The sequence below is a fragment of the Loxodonta africana genome, chromosome 9, assembly GCF_030014295.1.
Source record: "Loxodonta africana isolate mLoxAfr1 chromosome 9, mLoxAfr1.hap2, whole genome shotgun sequence".
Classification (NCBI taxonomy): Eukaryota; Metazoa; Chordata; class Mammalia; order Proboscidea; family Elephantidae; genus Loxodonta; species Loxodonta africana.
Genome location: NC_087350.1, coordinates 120248447 through 120267259, shown reverse-complemented (window position 1 = coordinate 120267259; position 18813 = coordinate 120248447). Strand labels below are relative to the sequence as shown.

At 55.8% G+C, this 18813-nt stretch overlaps 1 protein-coding gene across 2 annotated transcripts in view; it reads right to left on the bottom strand.

Annotated features, from left to right (window-relative positions):
- The window catches only part of COL5A1 (collagen type V alpha 1 chain), a 185775-nt gene that overhangs the window by 96108 nt on the left and 70854 nt on the right, over nucleotides 1-18813 (bottom strand). For both annotated transcript variants that reach the window (XM_064290634.1, XM_064290635.1), the window contains exons 5-11: nucleotides 17466-17597; nucleotides 15529-15666; nucleotides 13755-13994; nucleotides 12491-12658; nucleotides 11981-12037; nucleotides 6380-6421; nucleotides 6091-6153 (exon numbers count right to left, since the gene is read on the bottom strand). In XM_064290634.1, the coding sequence (XP_064146704.1) occupies nucleotides 6091-6153; nucleotides 6380-6421; nucleotides 11981-12037; nucleotides 12491-12658; nucleotides 13755-13994; nucleotides 15529-15666; nucleotides 17466-17597 (840 nt within the window). The remainder of the gene's footprint in view (nucleotides 1-6090; nucleotides 6154-6379; nucleotides 6422-11980; nucleotides 12038-12490; nucleotides 12659-13754; nucleotides 13995-15528; nucleotides 15667-17465; nucleotides 17598-18813) is intronic.

The window sequence follows — 18813 nt, the reverse complement described above, 5'->3', positions numbered from 1 at the left end:
CCCAAAGCCTGGAAGAGAGAGACAGCTTCGGAAGAGAAAGGAAATAAAGCTCCCCCCACCATGATCCTCCTTCTCTGCCCAGGGCCGACGCTCACATCAGAATTGGAACACAAGGTGCACCCCTCCTCCCATGTAAGTTAATTGGCATAATAAAGTCTATTAAGAAAACATTCTGCATCCCACTTGGAAGAGTGGTGTCTGGGGTCTTAAATGCTAACAAGCGGCCATATAAGATGCATCAATTGGTCTCAACCCACCTGGAGCAAAGGAGAATGAAGAACACCAAAGACAGAAGATAATTATGAGCCCAAGAGACAGAAAGGGCCACATAAATCAGAGACTACACCAGCCTGAGACCAGACGAGCTAGATGGTGCCTGGCTATAAGCAATGACTGCCCTGACAGGGAACACAACAGAGAACCCCTGAGGGAAAAGGAGAGCAGTGGGAAGCAAACACCAAATTCTCATAAAAAGACCAGACTTAATGGTCTGACTGACACTAGAAGGACCCCAGTGGTCATGCCCCCCAGACCTTCTGTTGGCCCAGGACAGGAACCATTTCCCAAGCCAACTCTTCAGGCAGGGATTAGACTGGACAATGGGATGGAGAGGGATGCTGGTGAGGAGTAAGCTTCTTGGATCAGGTGGACACTTGAGGCTATGTTGGCATCTCCTGTCTGGAAGGGAGGTGAGAGGGTAGAGGGGGTTAGAAGCTGGTGAAATGGACACGAAAAGAGAGAGTGGAGGGAGGGAGCGGGCTGTCTCATTAGGGGGGAAGCAATTGGGAATATACAGCAAGGCGTGTATAGGTTTTTGTGTGAGACTGACTTGATTCGTAAACTTTCACTTAGAGCACAATACCAAACCAAAAACCAAACCCAGTGCCGTCAAGCCGATTCCGGCTCATAGAGACCCTATGAGACAGAGTAGAACTGCCCCATAGAGTTTCCAAGGAGTGCCTGGCAGATTCGAACTGCCAACCCTTTGGTTAGCAGCCACAGCACTTAACCACTATGCCACCAGGGTTTCCAAAATAAAAATAAAAAAAAAGGTGGGTTCCCCCAACCCACAAACACTGGATGAGTTAGCACACACCCAAAGGTTAAAAACACGAGTCCTACATAGCCATGAGGCTGAACTTGGATTTACTATTGCCAATACACACGGTTCATCTGCATAAAGACTTCGTCCTGCAAGCTGGAAGATGAGGCTAAGTCTCAATACCACTTCCCGTTTTCGCTCCAAAAAGCACGGGCCTGTGATGTAGCTCTCATTCTGGTAGGCGGCCAGTGTTCTGCACAGAGGTGCCGCTGCCACTCCGACAAGCCAGTTCCAGCTACTGGGCTAAAGACGGAATAAAGCTACCGCTGGGCCTTGGTGCCTAAGAGAACACGCGTTTTTCTGTATTACTTGATCGGTTGGCCCCCAAATCAATGCCGTAACTTGGTCAAACAAAAAAACGTTTAAAGCACTGGCATAAAAGAGTTCTTGATGTTAAACTCATGCCAGGTATAAAATAAGGCCTTCAATGTCCAAGTTCAGAGGTTGCGGGTGTTTAACACGGAGTTCCCAAGGAAGGGAAGGGTATCTTGTGCAGAGGGGAGGGGCTGGACCAGTTAGCTGGGAGTAGGCATCGAGTGGTCTGCACTGGGCCACCCCCACTGTGGGCGGGGTCAGAGCAGCAAGGAAAGCCTGGGAATGTTCACCTAATGGGGGGTGGGGGGAGATGGGGACCCAAAGGGCAAAGGAGTCTTTGGGCTCTTAGAAAGACCCAGAAAAGGAGTGTGAGGTTGATCTCCATAGATCCCCAAAGTGCCCATGACTGTTCCCTTTTAGGTTCAACTCCTGTGTGCACACAGCTTGGGAACAGTTTGGTAAAAGTTTTGGCGGTCAGTTTCTGCTCTGGATCTGAAAACTGGATACAGGGGCTCTTCCCAACCCCTCCAAACTCCAATCACCCTGGAGTGGGCCGGAAAAGTCCACATTGTGCCAAGGTTTTCTACGCACTCACAGGTCGACAAGATCTTGAGGGCCTTACCAGTACTTGTCTGGGGCTTGTTTCTACTGTCAGCCTTTGTCCCCTCTCAGGAGAATGATCCCCCAGTTTGCTCACGTATATGGACAGAGGGGCCTTCTGGCTTGCAGAGGGCTCAAGGGGAATAACAAAAAGACGTAGGAGGCCCCAGCTCAGCCACCATGATATTCCATGGAGAGGAACAACCAGAGTTACAGTGAGGACTGTGACCCCATCATGCCCACAAAAGGGCGAAGTCGCCACCTTCTGGAAGGTTCCCTGCCACTGTGGTGTGTAGCCAGGACATCATAGCAACACCTGGCTGTTCAGAGGGACACATGAGGAACCGTCCACAGCAGGCTGAATGGTGGCCCCAAAGATGTGTTCACATCCTCATCCCTAGAACCTGTCATAGTGGTCTTATTTGGAAAAAAGGGTCTCTTCAAATGCAATTAAGTTAAGGATCCTGAGGTGAGGTCACCCTGAGTTACATGGGTGGCCCTATATCCAATGACCAGTGCCCTTGAAAAAGATGCACGAAGAAGATACAGAGAGGAGAGTCCATGTGACCACAGAGGCAGAGACTGCAGTGATGCAGCCACAAGCCCAGGAATGCCTAGAGCCACCGGAAACTAGAGGACACAAAGAAAGGTCCTTGCCTAGAGCCTTGAGAGGGAACATGGTCCTGCCAACACCTTGATTTGGGACTTCTGGCCTCCAGAACTCTAACAGAACAAATTCCTATTGTTTTAAGCCTCCTGGTGTGTGGTAACTTGTTGGCAGCAGCCACAGGACACTAATACAACATCTACCCATTCATCCACCCATTCATCCACCCACCCACCCATCCATCCATCCTTCCATCCATCCATCCATCCATCCATCCATCCATCCATCCATCCATCCATCCATCCACCCACCCACCCATCCATCCATCCTTCCATCCATCCATCCATCCACCCATCCATCCATCCATCCATCCATCCATCCATCCACCCACCCACCCACCCACCCACCCACCCATCCATCCATCCATCCACCCACCCACCCACCCATCCATCCATCCATCCATCCATCCATCCATCCATCCATCCATCCATCCATCCATCCATCCACCCATCCACCCATCCACCAGATGCTCACCAAGCATCCACCATGAGCTAGACACTGTCCCAGGAGCTTTCAGAGTTCCATGCAAAGGGCCCATGGCTGAGGCACGGACAGGGAAGCTGATGCCTGAGGCTTCTCCCTCACAAGGACTGACACCAGGGAGCTGGTGCCAAGGGATCTCATCACATGTGGATAGCCAAAGACAAGAACTCTCAGAGAGACCTGCAGCCATGACCAGGCCGGCACGAGAAGGACAAGCATGGCTGTGCGTGTGTGGTCATTTATGAATGCTAGTGACAACCCCAGCAGGTCCCCACAACCAGGTGTGACGACAGCACACCTAAGCCAGACCCTGACCTGTGACCTTGACTCTTGTTCCTTTCCTATAGAATGTTCTGTGTTCTCTCTCCCTCCCTTCTCTCTCCATAACCCGTGCTTGATTTCCTTTTATATCCCAGAATCTACATGGTCAAATGAGTCCTCCAGCCCACAGTCCCCTTTGGGAGCTGTGCACTGACTCCAGGGCCTGTAGGGGAGGCACCTTAGCCGAGGTTCTTCTGGAACTGCACCCCAAGCTGAGAGAAATCCTACCAACACCTCAAGGGGACAAGACTTATCCTAGGAAGTGAGCGTGACCGGAAACAGCCAGAAGTCATTCAAGGCCAGGCTGCTAAGAACAGGGCTCACACACCCTACACCTGCCCCCAACACTGCGCTGACACCACTGCTGGCATTAACCTATAGTGTGTGTACGTGTGTGCGTGCATGCACGCACGTCTCGGTGCACCTTTGCCAAGGTGCCCTGCACACTTGAAGCACACAAGAAGGGGCCTCCATTCTGACAGGGAATGCTCCTGGAAGGAAGCTTGTACACAGAATTCCTGAGGGTTTCCAGGGGAGAACCCACGTAATCTGAGAGGGTGGGAGGGGCTTCACTTCAAGCCAATCACAGGCCCAAGAAAGTGATTACTGCTCTAACCAAAAAAAATAAATATACTGCAAATAGAAAATCTGTGCAAAATCTCTTGAGGTGACAGACCGCAGAGGCTGGTCAGCACCAGCTGGGACTCCTGGGAGTCCGTGAGAAGGTAAAGCAACTTATTTTTTAAATGAGAACTAAAGTATCCAGCAGGCAGTGGAGTCTCAGGATGGTCTTAGCCACAGCACCCAAAACAGAAAACATATCCATCGACTGTCACATGGGACTGGGTTCACAGAGCCCCCTTGAAGCACATGGCCTTAGAGAGAGGTGCAGGGCACAAGGGGTGCGGGGCACAAGGGGTTCCCCCTCAAGGGTGCTCTGGTCACACCTACAATTTCCCTCCATCCACAGCTCACAGTCCTACCATTCCAGAGCGCCGCGTGGAGAGGAAACTGGGCTTCCCAAAGCGCGTGGTCAGCCAGCCTTGGTGCTGGACTCAGTCGCACTCACATGGGTCACCTGGTGACCGCTTTGTGCAGGGGAGCTTGGCTGTCCACCCCATCTGACCCAGATCTGGGGTAAAGGGTCTCCAGAGTGAGCTGGGGTAAGACTGCAGCCCCAGCCCTGTGAGCTCAAGCCGGTCCAGTACCAGGCTGGGCTGACAAGGCAGGCTGGGCCAGGGCGGACATACCAGGCTGTCAAGCTGGGGGACATGGGAAAGCTGGGCAGGCAGAGGCCAGCCAGGGCCCCTGCCTCTGGCCACACCCCTCACCATGTGACAGGACCACCTATTCTGGACTAGAAGCAGAGAAGCAACAGATACATGAGGGATGTCATCTGTGGCCCAGCCTGGCTGCCCTGCTGTCACAGGCCCCTCAGTGCCCTGCAGGATGGAGACCCTCCCACCCCCTACTGCTCGCCCAGCTCCTGTTTCCTCCCAAAGGTCAGCCACGCCTTCCTGCCTTCCTCCTCCGCCTCCTCTAGCGAGGCCCCTCCCTGCTCTCCTTCCTGCACTGGCTTGTCCTGTCCTCCCTGCTTCCCACCAGAACCTGGAGTCCAGGGCCATGGCCAGTCCCCCCTGCGTCTGTGGAGCTCTCCGCCACCCCACCCGGGCTGACAAGCACACCCCACCTCCACACAGCCATCTCCCCACACGACTGCCCCAGAGGAAGTCAGGCCCATTGGCGCTCTGCCAGTAATACGCTGTCCACATGACCAGACCATCTGTCCACCTGTCCACCCACCCACCACATCCCCATCAGGTCCCAATCCCAGAGGTAGAAGGCCATCCAGATGCAAACACAGCCTGTTTCTCATATCTGCAACTTGCCGTCCGAGTATCAGCACTTAACCTGGATGCAGTCGTACCCATGTCTACTAGCCTGGCAGGAAAACCAGAGGAAGAAAAGAGAAACAAAGGCAACCCAGCCCGACACGTGCCCTCGAGGCTGCAGTACTGTGAGCCCCCACTAGGTGTCAGGGCAGAAGCCTCCTGTTGGGCAGAGAGAGAAATCTCATTCACTAGACCAGGGGCCAGGGGCCCCCAAGTCCGCCTCTGATTTTCAGTAAGGAGGTGTGAGAGATGGGGAATTGGGGCGGAGGAAGCTCACAAGCTGAGGAAGGACAGAGGCAGATGCCGTGGAAGGAGGCCACCCCGGGCACGGCACAGAAGGGTACTCAAGGCTCCTGGGCTATGATTATGGCTGTTGCTGTGGTTTGTTTGAGCAGTGCCGGGTGGGAGAGCCACTTAGTGTGTCGGGCACCGCACCTCGGCGGGTTCATGGGCTGCTGGCTCCTCCTGCCCCTGCCCGGGGTCTATGATGGCGGACCTCCACGACACCTGCTGAGGCCCTCAACATGGGAGGGTGGGATCAGAGGTAAGTGGGGCGAGGGGAGATTTGGGCAGGACAGCATGTGCCTGCTGCCGTCTCCATATCTGAGGAGGAGCGAGGACCACAGATCAGGAGGACACACAGACAGCCTGGGCGGGAGGATGCACAGATGAGCCCCCAGAGCGCGTGGTCTCAGGGAACTCCGGCTTACCCTCTCTCCAGGGTCACCCACTTGGCCAGTGGGACCCGTAGTTCCTGGAGGTCCTGGAAGACCCTAGAATTAAAAATAAAATTAGGACAGGAGGAAGAGATGCCGCCCCACGCCTCCCGCCTACCCATTCGAGGGCGGAGGTGGGGTCCAGAAGTGCTGGGCCAAGGGTTCCTGCTAAAGGTGATGGCCCCCCGAGTCCCCTCTTTTCCACCCAGGGGCTTTAAGGTGGTCACCAACCCCGGAGGAGTGGCACCTCCCGCAAGCTGTGGGGACAACAGCTGATACTCACAGCGGGGCCTTCGGGGCCGGGCGGCCCTTCCAGGAGCATGCCCTGGGAGAGAAGAGAAGCCCTGTGAGTCCAGCAGGGGAGTCTCCTGAGACCCCAGAGGGTGGAAGCCTCTGGGATCAGAGGACAAGAGGCTGCAGACTTAGCAGCCTCTACTGTCCCTCTCACCACCCCTCTGTCAGCCCGTCATACTGGGTGGCTTGTGTGTCACTGTGATGCTGTACCACCACAGGTATTTCACATACGGGGAAGTCACCCATGGTGGACAGGTTTCAGCAGAGCTTCCAGACTAAGACAGACTAGAAAGAAAGGCCTGGCGATCTGGTTCTGAAAATCAGCCGATGAAAACCCTGTGGACGGATCACCACAGAACACTGTCTAACAAAGCGCCGAAGCTGAGCCCCCTGGGTTGGAAGGCGCTGAAAAATCACAGCGGCTGCAACAACAGACTCGGCGTGCCGGTGCCGGCAGTCACGAAGGCGGCTCAGGACCGGGAACTTCTTGTTCTGTTGTGCATGGGGTTGCCGTGAGTTGGAGCCAAGCAAAGGCAGCTATCTGCCTGTCTGACTGTCTGTCTACCTACCTGTCGTCCTCTCGGAGGACGTCTCCATCAGGAGGAGACTGTGGGGGCTGTGATCACTGTCACCCTAGAGTCCCCAGGCACAATGACGAGCCCTGGTCAGGGCCCGGCAGGCTCCCTCACGACACTGAGAGGAGAGGAGGGGGATCCAGCCTGCCAGGCCCCCTCTGGTCCCCTCCAGGCCTCCCAACCACCCGAGGGTGAGTGCCCAGGTAGCTGCAGGGTGACGGCAACCTAGAGGGAGTCAGCTTAGGACTGGGGCCCAGGTCAGGGTGAGGGAGGAACAGGGGACAAGAGGCATCATGGCCGCTGCCTGCTGGGCTTCCATCCCGCCCCCGCAGGGCTGGACTGCCCACACGGCTACACGGGGCTCAGCCCTCCTCCCTCCAGGCAGGGTGCTCCCAGCATGCACAGGGCGCGCAGCCTAAAGTGAGCAACGAACGTTCCAAGTTCACGCAGACGCCCAGGCACCCTCCCCCAGCCCAGGAACGCCCCTCTGACCCTCACCTCACGGGCCAAGGTCTTCCCTGCCTCGAGCCTCTCTGGGCCTCACTCTCTCTACTCCAAATAATGGGGTCCCCACCTGCCTGAGCCCCACAGGGAGAGGCAGCATGGGCAGTGGATGGAGCCTGGGGTTCCATTCCTAATGACGGGCTCCCTGACCAACGCCCCCCAGCGCTTGCCTTCCTCACCCAGCCCCTGCCCAGCCCTCCTGACCCAGCCACCCCAGGGTCAGGCACCCCCACTCCCTGCAGTGCTCAATGTCCCCTTAGAGGGGAAGGGAAGGGCTGACCCCTGCAGGGGTCTGCAAACTCAGAAAGCAGTCGAGATGTGTGTGAGGGTCCCCTGACGTGTACGCTGTGCCAGGCCCTGCTAGGCAGCCCTGCTCTTAGGCTGCATGAATGTTGCGTGCTTGGACAGTGGACAGATTCTCACAGCCACTGCAGCAGGGTGAGCAGGAGCGAGGACCTGACCTGGCCCTGGTAGGTCCCTGCCTCCCCCCGCCCCCCCGCCCAAGACCAGGACACACCCCGCTGGTATTCTCCGGATGTCCCTGCTGCTGTGCCAAGGGTTTTCATCGGAAGTAAAGGATCCTCTGGGGAAATCCCAACTGCTTCAGAGTTAAAGGGCCACCAGAGCCCCAGGGACCACTCGGGGTTGGGCACGGGGCGGGGGACACACAGCCCTCCAGCTCCGAAGCCCAGGTGCCATGAAGACACGGGCTGTGTTTACACATATGCACACACAGAAATATTTGTGCCTGTGGTGTACACCACGAGTTCATCCAAACAGCTTCACAAATCCCAGCTCCCATTTCCCCTCTGACCCAGGCAGCTGAGGAGGCTCAAAGCGGAGCTGGGATTCAGTGAGAAGTCGCTGACCGAGTCTGCCCCGGGGGACCGCAGCTGCCTTCTTCCCAAACACACGGATTTTTGTTCTCGGGAACCTGGGGTGACGCTGAGCTGAGGTCTCACGGGAGGGCGGCCGGATCAGTCCGGGTCGGCACAGGAAGGAAGTTGGGAATCGCTGGATGAGCAATTTTAGTGGAGGGAGAGGTCTCCAGTTTCCTGTGCGGACACCGCCACCGTGAGCCCATCTTCCCATTCCCATTCTCTGAGACCAACCACCTTGCGTCATTTAACTTCGTGCCGCGGGCGGTCAGGCAATGTTCCACTCCCCACAGCTACCGCCTGTCTCAAAATTCACCTGGGGACAGTAACAACAAGCTCAAGTTCTCACACTTTGCTGAACTCTAGACGACACTCAATGGAGGCCCACCCACCAGCTAAACGGTGCTGTCACTTGCCGCTGACTTGGCCCTGGCTCACGGCGACCTCTGTACGACAGAATGAACACTGCCCAGTCCTGCCGGCCTCACGATCTTTCATATGTTTGAGCCCCTGCTATGGCTGTTGTGTCAATCCATCTCAGGGAGAGTTTCTCTCATTTTCGCTAACCCTTTACTTTACCAATCAGTTAAATAGCAAATTACAAAAAAAAAGCGAACAACAGAAGGCGATCCGTGTGTCTTCTGATGGCCGTTAGCCAGTGATGTCAGCCATTGAATCTGGGACCTCGAGGCCCTTGGGGACTCCATCAGCCCGGCCAGCACCACCGTGTTGCTGATGAACCTCTCAACTGAGTAGATTCCTGTCCTCTCAGGGAGCCTCCGAAGCTGCTGACTGATGCCAGAAGGTGCCGGCTCTGAGCGGGAACAGCCAACCGTGGCCCAGTCGTGGGTGGGGAGAAGGAGCTGGGTCCATGAGCTCCGTCTGCAGTGAGTGGGCAGTTCCCAAGAGGGAGCTGATGAGGGCAGGTGATGGGGAAGAGAGGAGACAGTGCCCTCCACCACTGCAGGGCCAGTACCCCCACGAGGCCAGCTGGCCGGACTCACGCAGGCCATCTCTCAGGACCCTGCCATCTGTTGGTGGGAGCTAAGACGCCGAGGACATCTGGCAATGCTCCAGGTTGAGAAATTCCAGCTGTTTACATGATGCCTCTAGGCGGACTGGACAAAGGCCCCTCGGACACCCAAACGGGCTGGGGGTTGGGAAGGAGGGAAGTGCAGGGGTGGGGCAGCACAGGGCTCCTTCCTTAACTGCATCCAGATGGTTCGTTTTCCCCAAAGAAGTGGATTTTCTGGAGACATGATATTTTGGTTGGCCACCTCTATGTTCTCAGCCCTCTCCTCTTGTCCACCCTTGTCCACTGCCCACTTGGCCAGAGCCTTGAAGTGGGACAGCCTGGGCTCCTACTGCACACACCCCTCCTCACTGAGCTGGATGCCACGTCCACACTTAGAGTTGGCTCCTCCAGAGAACGAGAGAACGCAGAGGTCACCCAGACAGAGGAGTCAGCCTGGCCTGCCCCAGGAAGGACCAAAGCCCGGAACTTGGCCCTTCCCAGGAAGAGACCAAAGCCTGGGACTCAGCTGAGCCATGGGGACCTGCCCTTTCCTGGGACCCTGTCTCCTTCCCCAGGCAAAAGTTCCCTTTCACTGAAGCAGTAGGGACACCACGGAAGACACACAAAGTCAAAAGCAGGTCCACCTAGGACCAAGACAGTCAACCTTCGGGGCAACACTGCAGTAAGTCCCTACCCCAGGGAGACCTGCAGAGCACGGACCCCAGAGGAGCGACGTTTGGTGCTGTTGACCCTCTGGCAAAACTCCCAGCAAAGACTGGGACGAGCTCCCTCAGCCACATTCTTTGGGGATGATTCTGACCAAGCTGCCATTCTTCTTCTCCGTGGCTCCATTTTCCCTGCATGGGGAGTTGGCATTGGGATTCTTCACTGGGTCTCCCTTGGCACCGTTTCCCTGTCCCCTGCACCCCCCAATCCTTGGGCCTCCAGAGAGCCCCAACCTCCTTGGATCTGCAGAGAACATGGAAGCGGGGAGGCTCCCAGTTTAAGAGAAGGATGTGTGTCTAGCAGCCCAGTGGGGCCACCACATCCCATCCCTGAACAGGACCATGGCGAGAACTCAGGCCTGGCCGGAGGAGGGGCCAGCAAAGCACGGCCCCTCTGACCAGGGCAACTTGATCCAGGGTAGTCAGGTTCTGTGTTCAGCCACTCAGCATGGAGATGGCATCAAGTTGGGTAGGGAGATGGACAGCGCAGCCTGTGTTGGGGTGCACAGAGCCGAACAAGACACCCTCTCTATCATTTTAGACACTTCAGTGGTCAGGGAAAGGGCTGACCACTAGGACCTCGGCCTCCTGTGAGCTCCATCCCTAGAAACACCTGCTGAACCCCTACTTTAGACACACCCTGCCTGCCTGGCCCTGGACCTGAGGGTCTTTCTGGAACGAATGAATTCTGGAGAAACAGGGCTTGCTAAGTGGCACTGGTCACAGAATCTTCCAGAACCTCCCCAGTGCCACAGGAGCATGGAGTGTGACTAGAATTCTCCATCCCAGGAATCTGAAGGGCCTCAGAGTCCCCGGGAGCCCCTGACGTGGTATCCTGAGTTCAGCCTTCAGGAACCAGTTGTGGCCTCAGAAGCAATAGTCTAGCCTCCGCCTCCTGCCTGGCCGTGGCTGCAGGACTTGTCTCCTCCCTATGGCACTTGGAGGACGTGGCAGGGTGGGCCTGGGGAGCTGGCTCCTCCCACCCTCCAGCCATCCAGAGCTGTGTCCCAGCCCACACTACTGTGTGTCCCCCCCCACTGTACAGCTGTGGAGGCCACGCCCAGAACAGCTGATCTGCGTGGCACCATGCCCAACTACCGTGGCAATTGAGACTACAGGGTAGACTCTTGGCTCCCAAGCAGACCACAGGCTAATCGGAGGCAGAAAACTATCCCACCACCGACACCTACTGATCCACGAAAGGAATCCAGAACTCCCTCCGTTACGTTTAACCACTTTAAGACATTATCAGCAATTTAGCTTTGTTTTTTAACTTACCCATGATCCATTACCTAACACAGCTGAGTTGCACTCGACTGCAGTGTCAGGGCAATGCTGTTTTATCTAATCCCCTTGACATGGTTTCATAAGCAGTTTTCCATGTTTCAACAATTGGTCAAACTTACTCCAAACCATTGGGTAAGAGGCCAGGGTCGACAAAGCCCTTCACTAACTATTCTCTACCATTGCTGGGTACATTGATGTTTTCCAGAGTTTTAGAACCAAATTGATAATTTATGTAGCCAATCCTCATTGACCCTCCTCCAAAGGGACTCTGCCCTCCTAAAAAGTTTGAGCTTCTATTTCATGGCGGTGACATTCACACACATTGAAAAAGCATAGACAGTAAGTGTACAACGCAGAGTTTTGATCAATGACCATCGCGTGTACCCACCCGGGCAATCAGAGTCTAGACTATCCACCACCACAGGAGCTTCTAGAATGTTTTAGTAATAAGCAGTGAGTAGACACTATGTGCTTAGGCAGCTTATATGGTGACCCAAAGAACAGGGTTCAGTAGACCTGTGGACCTGGTCACACCCCCATAACTCGCCATGTCCTTAAAGCAGCCAACCCCCCTGGTCCAGAGAGAAGAGAAGATAGTGATCTTACTGGCTCGATGATTGCAGGTTCTCCCTTTTGGCCCTTCTCGCCCCGGGGTCCTCCAATCTGGGGTCGGTCAAGGGCAAATGGAGAGAGAAAAAGAGAGAGGAGGGAAGAGGGAAGTACAGGTTACACAAAGTCCACATGACTCAGCAAAACAAGGGGGCTACTAACAGTGGGCATCGCCCCCGCCCAGGAGAACAAGGTGCAGTGGACAGAGGAGGGGCCCGGGGCGCTACATTCTGGTTCTAATAAATGAGTAAACGGGCCAGTTACAAGAAGGTCACGCAGGAACCGGGGCGGCGATGGTGCCACAGAGCATGAATCATTCAGAATCCAATTCTAAGCACCTGAGACCCCTTAAAACTCAGGTTTCCAGATGGCGCCCTGCTCCTGTAGCCCACCGCACTGCCACTGTGCCCCGGGAGGGCTGCCCTCACCCCTGCAGAGGGCCCAGGGGAGCCGCCTCCCTCCCAACACCCTCCGGCCGCCTCCTGCCGGGCCGCCTGAGCTGCTCACCCCTTCATAGACGGTATCCTGGTTCGCTGGCATCCCAGGCCCAATCTCTGATGGGGAGATGGTGGGGTCGAAGTATGGGTCGTAGTAGTTCTCGTCGAGATTCTTGATGGTTTCTTCAGTGAATTCCCCGTCAAAGTCATCCTTCCCTTCCTCTGGGGACAGTGCTGGCTGGAGAGGAGAGGAGGAAGAAGAGGGTCACCTGGGAAGGTGCGAGTGTGCAGCAAAGCCACCACGGTGAGCTGGACAGACACATCCTTCCCACCCAGGGCTTGGGTCAGACAACCCCAGGCCTTCAGGCCAGCGGCCTCCTAAGCCACAGAGCGCCTGAGCGTAGAGAGTGGGGCTGGCCTGTTGGGCGAGGTCTTGGGGCCCCTTGTACCCTCTTTACACATCTTTCCCTCTCACGAGGGGAAAGCCATCCCCCAAAGCTGCCCAAGGCCCCAGGACAAGAAAGGGCAGAGCTAGGCTGCCCTGTGCCCCTGAGGAAGGTGGCCCGCAGCCAGGGGGCTTCAGCAGGGCCTCGGGGACCTGGGGTTAAGTGTCCCAAATCCACGTCTGCTGCTGGGGTCCAGAACCACAGGATCCACATGCCCCTCTGGAAGCCAGGAGCTCTGCTCACACCATGGTCATTTCCAGCACACACTATCCTGATCTGAATATCCCTCAGTAACTCAGGAGGGGCATTGTTACTGCCATTTGCCAGTGAGAAAACGGGGCTCAGAGAGGTGCCACAGATGTCTAAGCTCACCCAGATAACTGCTGACTGGGCAGGGGTCCCAGTCCAGGGCGGCCCGCCCGTGAGGCCATTGTCTCACCCAGCTCCGCCCACCTTCCAGGCATGTTCTGATTTTTCTGGATCCCCAGCCCGTGTATCTGTCCACCCCGCCTGCTCCCAGACCCCAGCTCCTCGTGGGCGGAAATCGTGTCTGCAAACTTGCTCCTCCTCTCCATCTCCACCTAAACCCAAGAGACCAGGAGGGCAGGGATTGCTCTCTCCATTTCGCAGCTGAAAAATCGACCGCCCTGAGATAATTCAGCAAGCCAGTGATTCCAGGCTTGCTCATAATGGACTCTCTTAGGGACCACTTAAAACGACTGCTGCAAAGGGTCCAAGGCCAGCGTTTGGTGGGACTGGAGACATGGGAGCCACCCAAGGACACCCAAGGGCGAGAAGCAGAGAATGGAGAGCTCAGGTCTCCTGACCCCTAGCCTCGGCCCTTTCCCCTTCTCCCCGAGCCAGCCAACGTGGAGGGACAGAAATTACGCTGGACGCGTTGGTGGTGGCCTCAGTGCTGGTGGGAAATTCGGCCGCTGGCCCGGGGTCGGTGGGCTGGTCAGGGTTCTCGATGCCCTCGCCGTAGTTGATGTCCTCATAGGGCGAAGGCGTGTAGTAATCCTCACTCGGCACGTAGTCGTAGTCCCCAATGCCAGGGTCATCCTCCTTCCCAGGCCCCTCTCTGGTCTCGGGCACAGTAGGGGCTTCCGTGGGCGGCAGGGTCAGCTCCTAGTAGCCACAGCAGAGACGGGCAGCTTTACGGGGCAGCGGGGCCCTGGGGTCTGGATTCCCCATGTGCACACGTTCAAGCATCTCTGGAAGGATGCACACACACGCTCACACACACATGAAACTCACATCTATCTTCACACTCATTCACACACACACACTCAGACACACATACACACACATAAAACACATCTATCCTCACACTCTTACACTCACATTCACACATACACACTCAGACACACTCACATACACAAACACACACTCACGTATACACTTACACAAATATTCACTCACAACACCCACACACTCACATCTAATGCAACACACTCATGCTTGCACACACATGCACACACGCTTTTAACCCCCACACACTCACTCACATACAGTCACAGCCACACTCACTCAAACATACTCCCTCACACACTGAAACTCACAGTCAGGCACACATCTCCCTAATGTATTTAAAATTCTCTCCGGCAGACTAGAGGGTGTAACAATTCAGCCCCAAAACAATAGCAGCGCCACTGAGCGCTTGCTGCCCTGGGACACGCTGAGCATCTCCACGCAGTGTCTCCACCGCTGCCCACGCCCCTGCGTCCTTACCCCGGTGTCCCAGGTGGGGAGCTGGCCATTCACAGAGGTGCGACCTCGGGGACTAGCTCCCACTGAGCCCTCCTCCTGCTCTCCCCCCTGCGTGGACAGTTGAGGGAACAGCCCCAAGCCCTACCGGCCTGCCCAAGGGCCCAGGCTGACGGACGAAGAGTCAGGACCAGAGCTGGGCCCAGTCGCCCTGTGGGGACAATTTCCTTCACACCAACATGGGGGAGCACCTTTGTCTAATCCCCAAGGACTAGCCACAGTCACTCGGCCACGTTTCCTCCCTGACAGAGCTCTACCGCCTCCCATTCACACCAATCTCCAGAAGCCACCAAAGAGCCCACTCACTCAGCTCACCTCCTCCACTCCATCCCCTCTGTACCCACACACTCAGCTCACCTCATCCACCCCATCCCCCTGCACCCACTCTGTACACCTTCTCCACCCCCTCCCACTTGCACCCACTCACTCAGCATACCTCCTCCACCCAGTCCCCCATACCCACTCACTCAGTATGCCTGATCTACCCCATCCCCCCTGCGCCCACACACTCAGCTCACCTCCTCCACCCTGTCCCCTCTGCACCCACTCACTCAGCACACCTCCTCCACCCTGTCCCCCCATACCCACTCACTTGGCATACCCCCTCCACCCCATCCCCCCTGCACCCACTCACTCACCTCACCTCGTCCATCCCATTCCCCCTGCACCCACTCACTTGGCACACCTCCTACACCCTGTCCCCCACCCTACACCCACTTACTCAGGTCACCTCCTCCACTCCATCCCCCTGCACCCACTCACTCAGCTCACCTACTCCACCCCATCCCACCCTGCACCCACTCACTCAGCATGTCTCCTCTGCCCTGATCCCACCCCTGCACCCATGGGCTCCCAGGACAGCATCCCCCCCCAGCCCACCCTTTTTGGCCCTCACCTCGGGAATCTCTGTGGTTTCTCGAGCAGCTTCCACGGGCTTCTTGGTGGGGGCAGTTTCTTTCCCCAGGTCATCAGGGTCTTCATAGTATGGATACTCATAATAATAGGTGTCACCCTCACCGTCTCCTTCTGGGTACTGAAAGTCAACCAGTAGCATGAGGGAGGAGTGGGGCCATGGAGGTCACAGTGCAGGTCTCAGCCCAGGAAGTGTGGTCCCCACACCAAAGTCTCCGAGAAGAAACTAGTCTACAGGTCTGATAGGCTACACAAACCACGACCTCATCTACCCTGAGACCAGAAGAACTAGATGGTGCCCAGCTACCAACTGTTGTGATCAGGGCCACAATAGATGGACCCAGGTAGAACGGGAGAAAAATGCAGAGCAGAACTCAAATTCTTATAAAGTCCAGACTTCCCGAACCAGTTGAGACTAGAGGACTCTCAGAGGCTGTCGCTCTGAGATACTCTTCAAAGCTTGAACTGAAACTACCCCCCGAGACCACCCTTTAGTGAAATAACAGACTGGCACACAAAATAAAGGCTATTACCCGTGTGTGCAGTGCTCCATTAAAAACCATCCAAATGAGCCCAGAGGCCAACAATCACACTAAAGCAAAGACGAGAGGATAAGAGGCAGGGAAACTAGGGTACTGGAAAGGGAACAATCAGACTGCAACTAAAGAGAATGTTGGCATGTTGTGAAAAATGGAACTAATGTCACTGAGCAATTTATATAGAAATTGTCAAATGGGAACCTAATTTTTGAAAATTTTCACCGACAACACAATAAAGTATTATTTAAAAATTATAAGCTAAAAAAAAAAAAGTGCACAGTGGACACCACAGAGCAGAGGCCTCCTTGGGAAGCTGAGTCAGCCCCTGGAGAAGCGAGGGAGGAAACGGGGTACCCCAGGTCCCCCGAGCAGAAGCCAATGAGAACTGAGTCCCAGAAGTTGTAGAACCCACAGCCAGCCAGACTGTGGGGTTGCACGGCACTGTACTGTCACTCAGAATCTTCTCTGACCCTCAGCCCCAAAACACAAACCTGGGGGCCACGGGAGGTACCACAGTGACAGGAGGTGGCCTTGTCCCCCAACCCTTCCCACATAGCACCTAGGACAGGGCAGGTAAGGATCTCGGCTGCGGGATTCCATTGGGGTATTCCTTCTGAGCCCTACTTCTTGGGTTTGTAAGAGCGGTCTGGGCTCTGGCCCCTACTCCCTGGGATCCCCAGCTCAGGAGGGTGCACTTGGCTCTGCTCTGACACATGCGGGAGAAAGGGGAGACCCGAGGGGACAGTCCAGGATTTCATGCTACTTGAGACATGAGTCCGATCTGAACGGGGAGGGGGTATTCATTATTTGGAAGTTGTAGAAAGATAGCCAAAAAAGTAAACAGAGGCAGGGCTGCAGTGTGCGGGTGCATGGATGCGCCCGGCTGACCACAAACCCAGCAGGTCACAGTAGAGGGATGAAGGCGTGAGACGTGTCCTGAACATGCTCCAGGCATGGCTGTTCTTCAGACTCGCTGCCACTCTGGGGGGACCGGCTTATTCTACCTTCAACAGCCCTAAGCCCCACCCACTGGCAGGCCCAGGCAGCCCCTCCAGACACTCGGCCCACAGAGGTCAGCGTTGACATTGGCTCACAGTGCCTCCCCAGGCCTTAAGCCAGGGAGTAAGAGGGCCCCCCTGTTACCATCTAGGGCCAGTTTGGAGAAGAGAAGTTACTGAACAACACCCTCTTGTGAACTGATCCCTTTGGCACCCCAAAATTCATCCCTCTGCCAATTCACATTCTTGCCCAGTGGGATGATTTAAAGCGGGGGTCCCATGGCTTAGATGTCCCTTCCCTCCCGCCCTGCCTGCCAGAACCAGCCCCTTCCCAGGTGGTTTTCCCCCAGCCCCCAACGTGACCCAGACCAGAGCTGACTCACGTATTCATCAGGATTGGGGTCCTGCGACTGGGGGGTATCAGGGACTGCAGTGTCACAGTCAGGGCTGTAGTGCTCACAATAATCATAAGCCGCCCGGTGGTCCGCGACGAAGAGCAGCTGCTGGATGTCACCCTGAAAAAGGACAGGCACCGTGAACAAGCAGGCACACAGGGGATCCATGTAGCCAAGACAGAGCCTGACTTCTTGAGGCTGACAGGAGCCTAGGTTAGACCATGGGAGGGGCCTGTTCTCAGTGCTGGCCTTCCTCCCTAGGGACTGCACCCCAAGAGCCACTCAAGCCAGGCTTGCCTGCTTGCCCTTCCATCCACCCATCTACCCAGCCACCCAACCATCCTTCTCTCCACCCACCTACCCACTCAGCCAGCCACCCACCCACCTACCCATCCATCTGTCCATCTACCCATCCACCCACCAGACACCTGTTGAGCAGCTGTTATGGGCCAGACCTAGTGCACAGAGCTTTTGTCTGCTGTAGGTGGGGGATGCAACCTTAAACAAACCCTAAACTGAGAGGGCTTAGAAACACCCTGCCTCCTCCCCATTGCCCCCCAACCACTGGAGGCTTTTACTTTTAAGAGGCAATGCTTGGTTCCTCAAAGACTTAAACGCAGAAATTAACATATGACCCAGAAATTCCACTTCTAGGTATATATCCAAGAGGCTTGAAAACAGGGACTCAAACAAAAACTTGTACACCAATGTTCATTGCAGCATTATTCACAATAAGGGGGGAACAAGCCGAGTGTCCATCAGCAGATGAGTAGATACACACAATGTGGTCCACCCACACAATGGGGTATTAGTGAAGAGCAATGAGTTCTGACACACGCTACATCACAGACGAACCCTGAAAACATCATGCCGTGCGAAATAAGGCCCACACATACGGAGACATTGTATGGCCCCCTTACGCGAAATATCTAGAACAGACAAACGCACAGAGACAGACACAGACGAGTGATTGCCAGGGGCTGGGGGCGGGGGGATGGGGAGGAACTGCTTAATGGGCGCAGGGTCTCCTGTGGGGTGGTGAGAATGTTCTGGAACCAGAGGAGGTGGTGTACACAACACCGTGACTGCACTAACCGGCACAGAGCTGTATGCTTCAAAAAGGCGGATTTTACGTGGTGTGAATTTTGCTTCAAAAAAAGAGGAGGGGGGCGGGAGGCCAAGATTGGCTCACCTAAAAGAATCCCCAGCGGCAGTATTTCAGGCCCTCAGGGGCACCCACGTCCCTCAGGATATCCCTGATGGGCACTAAGAGCAGCGCTGGGGGAGTGGCTGATAGGACCCCAAACACCCACAGATGTGCCCCCTCCTGTGCCCG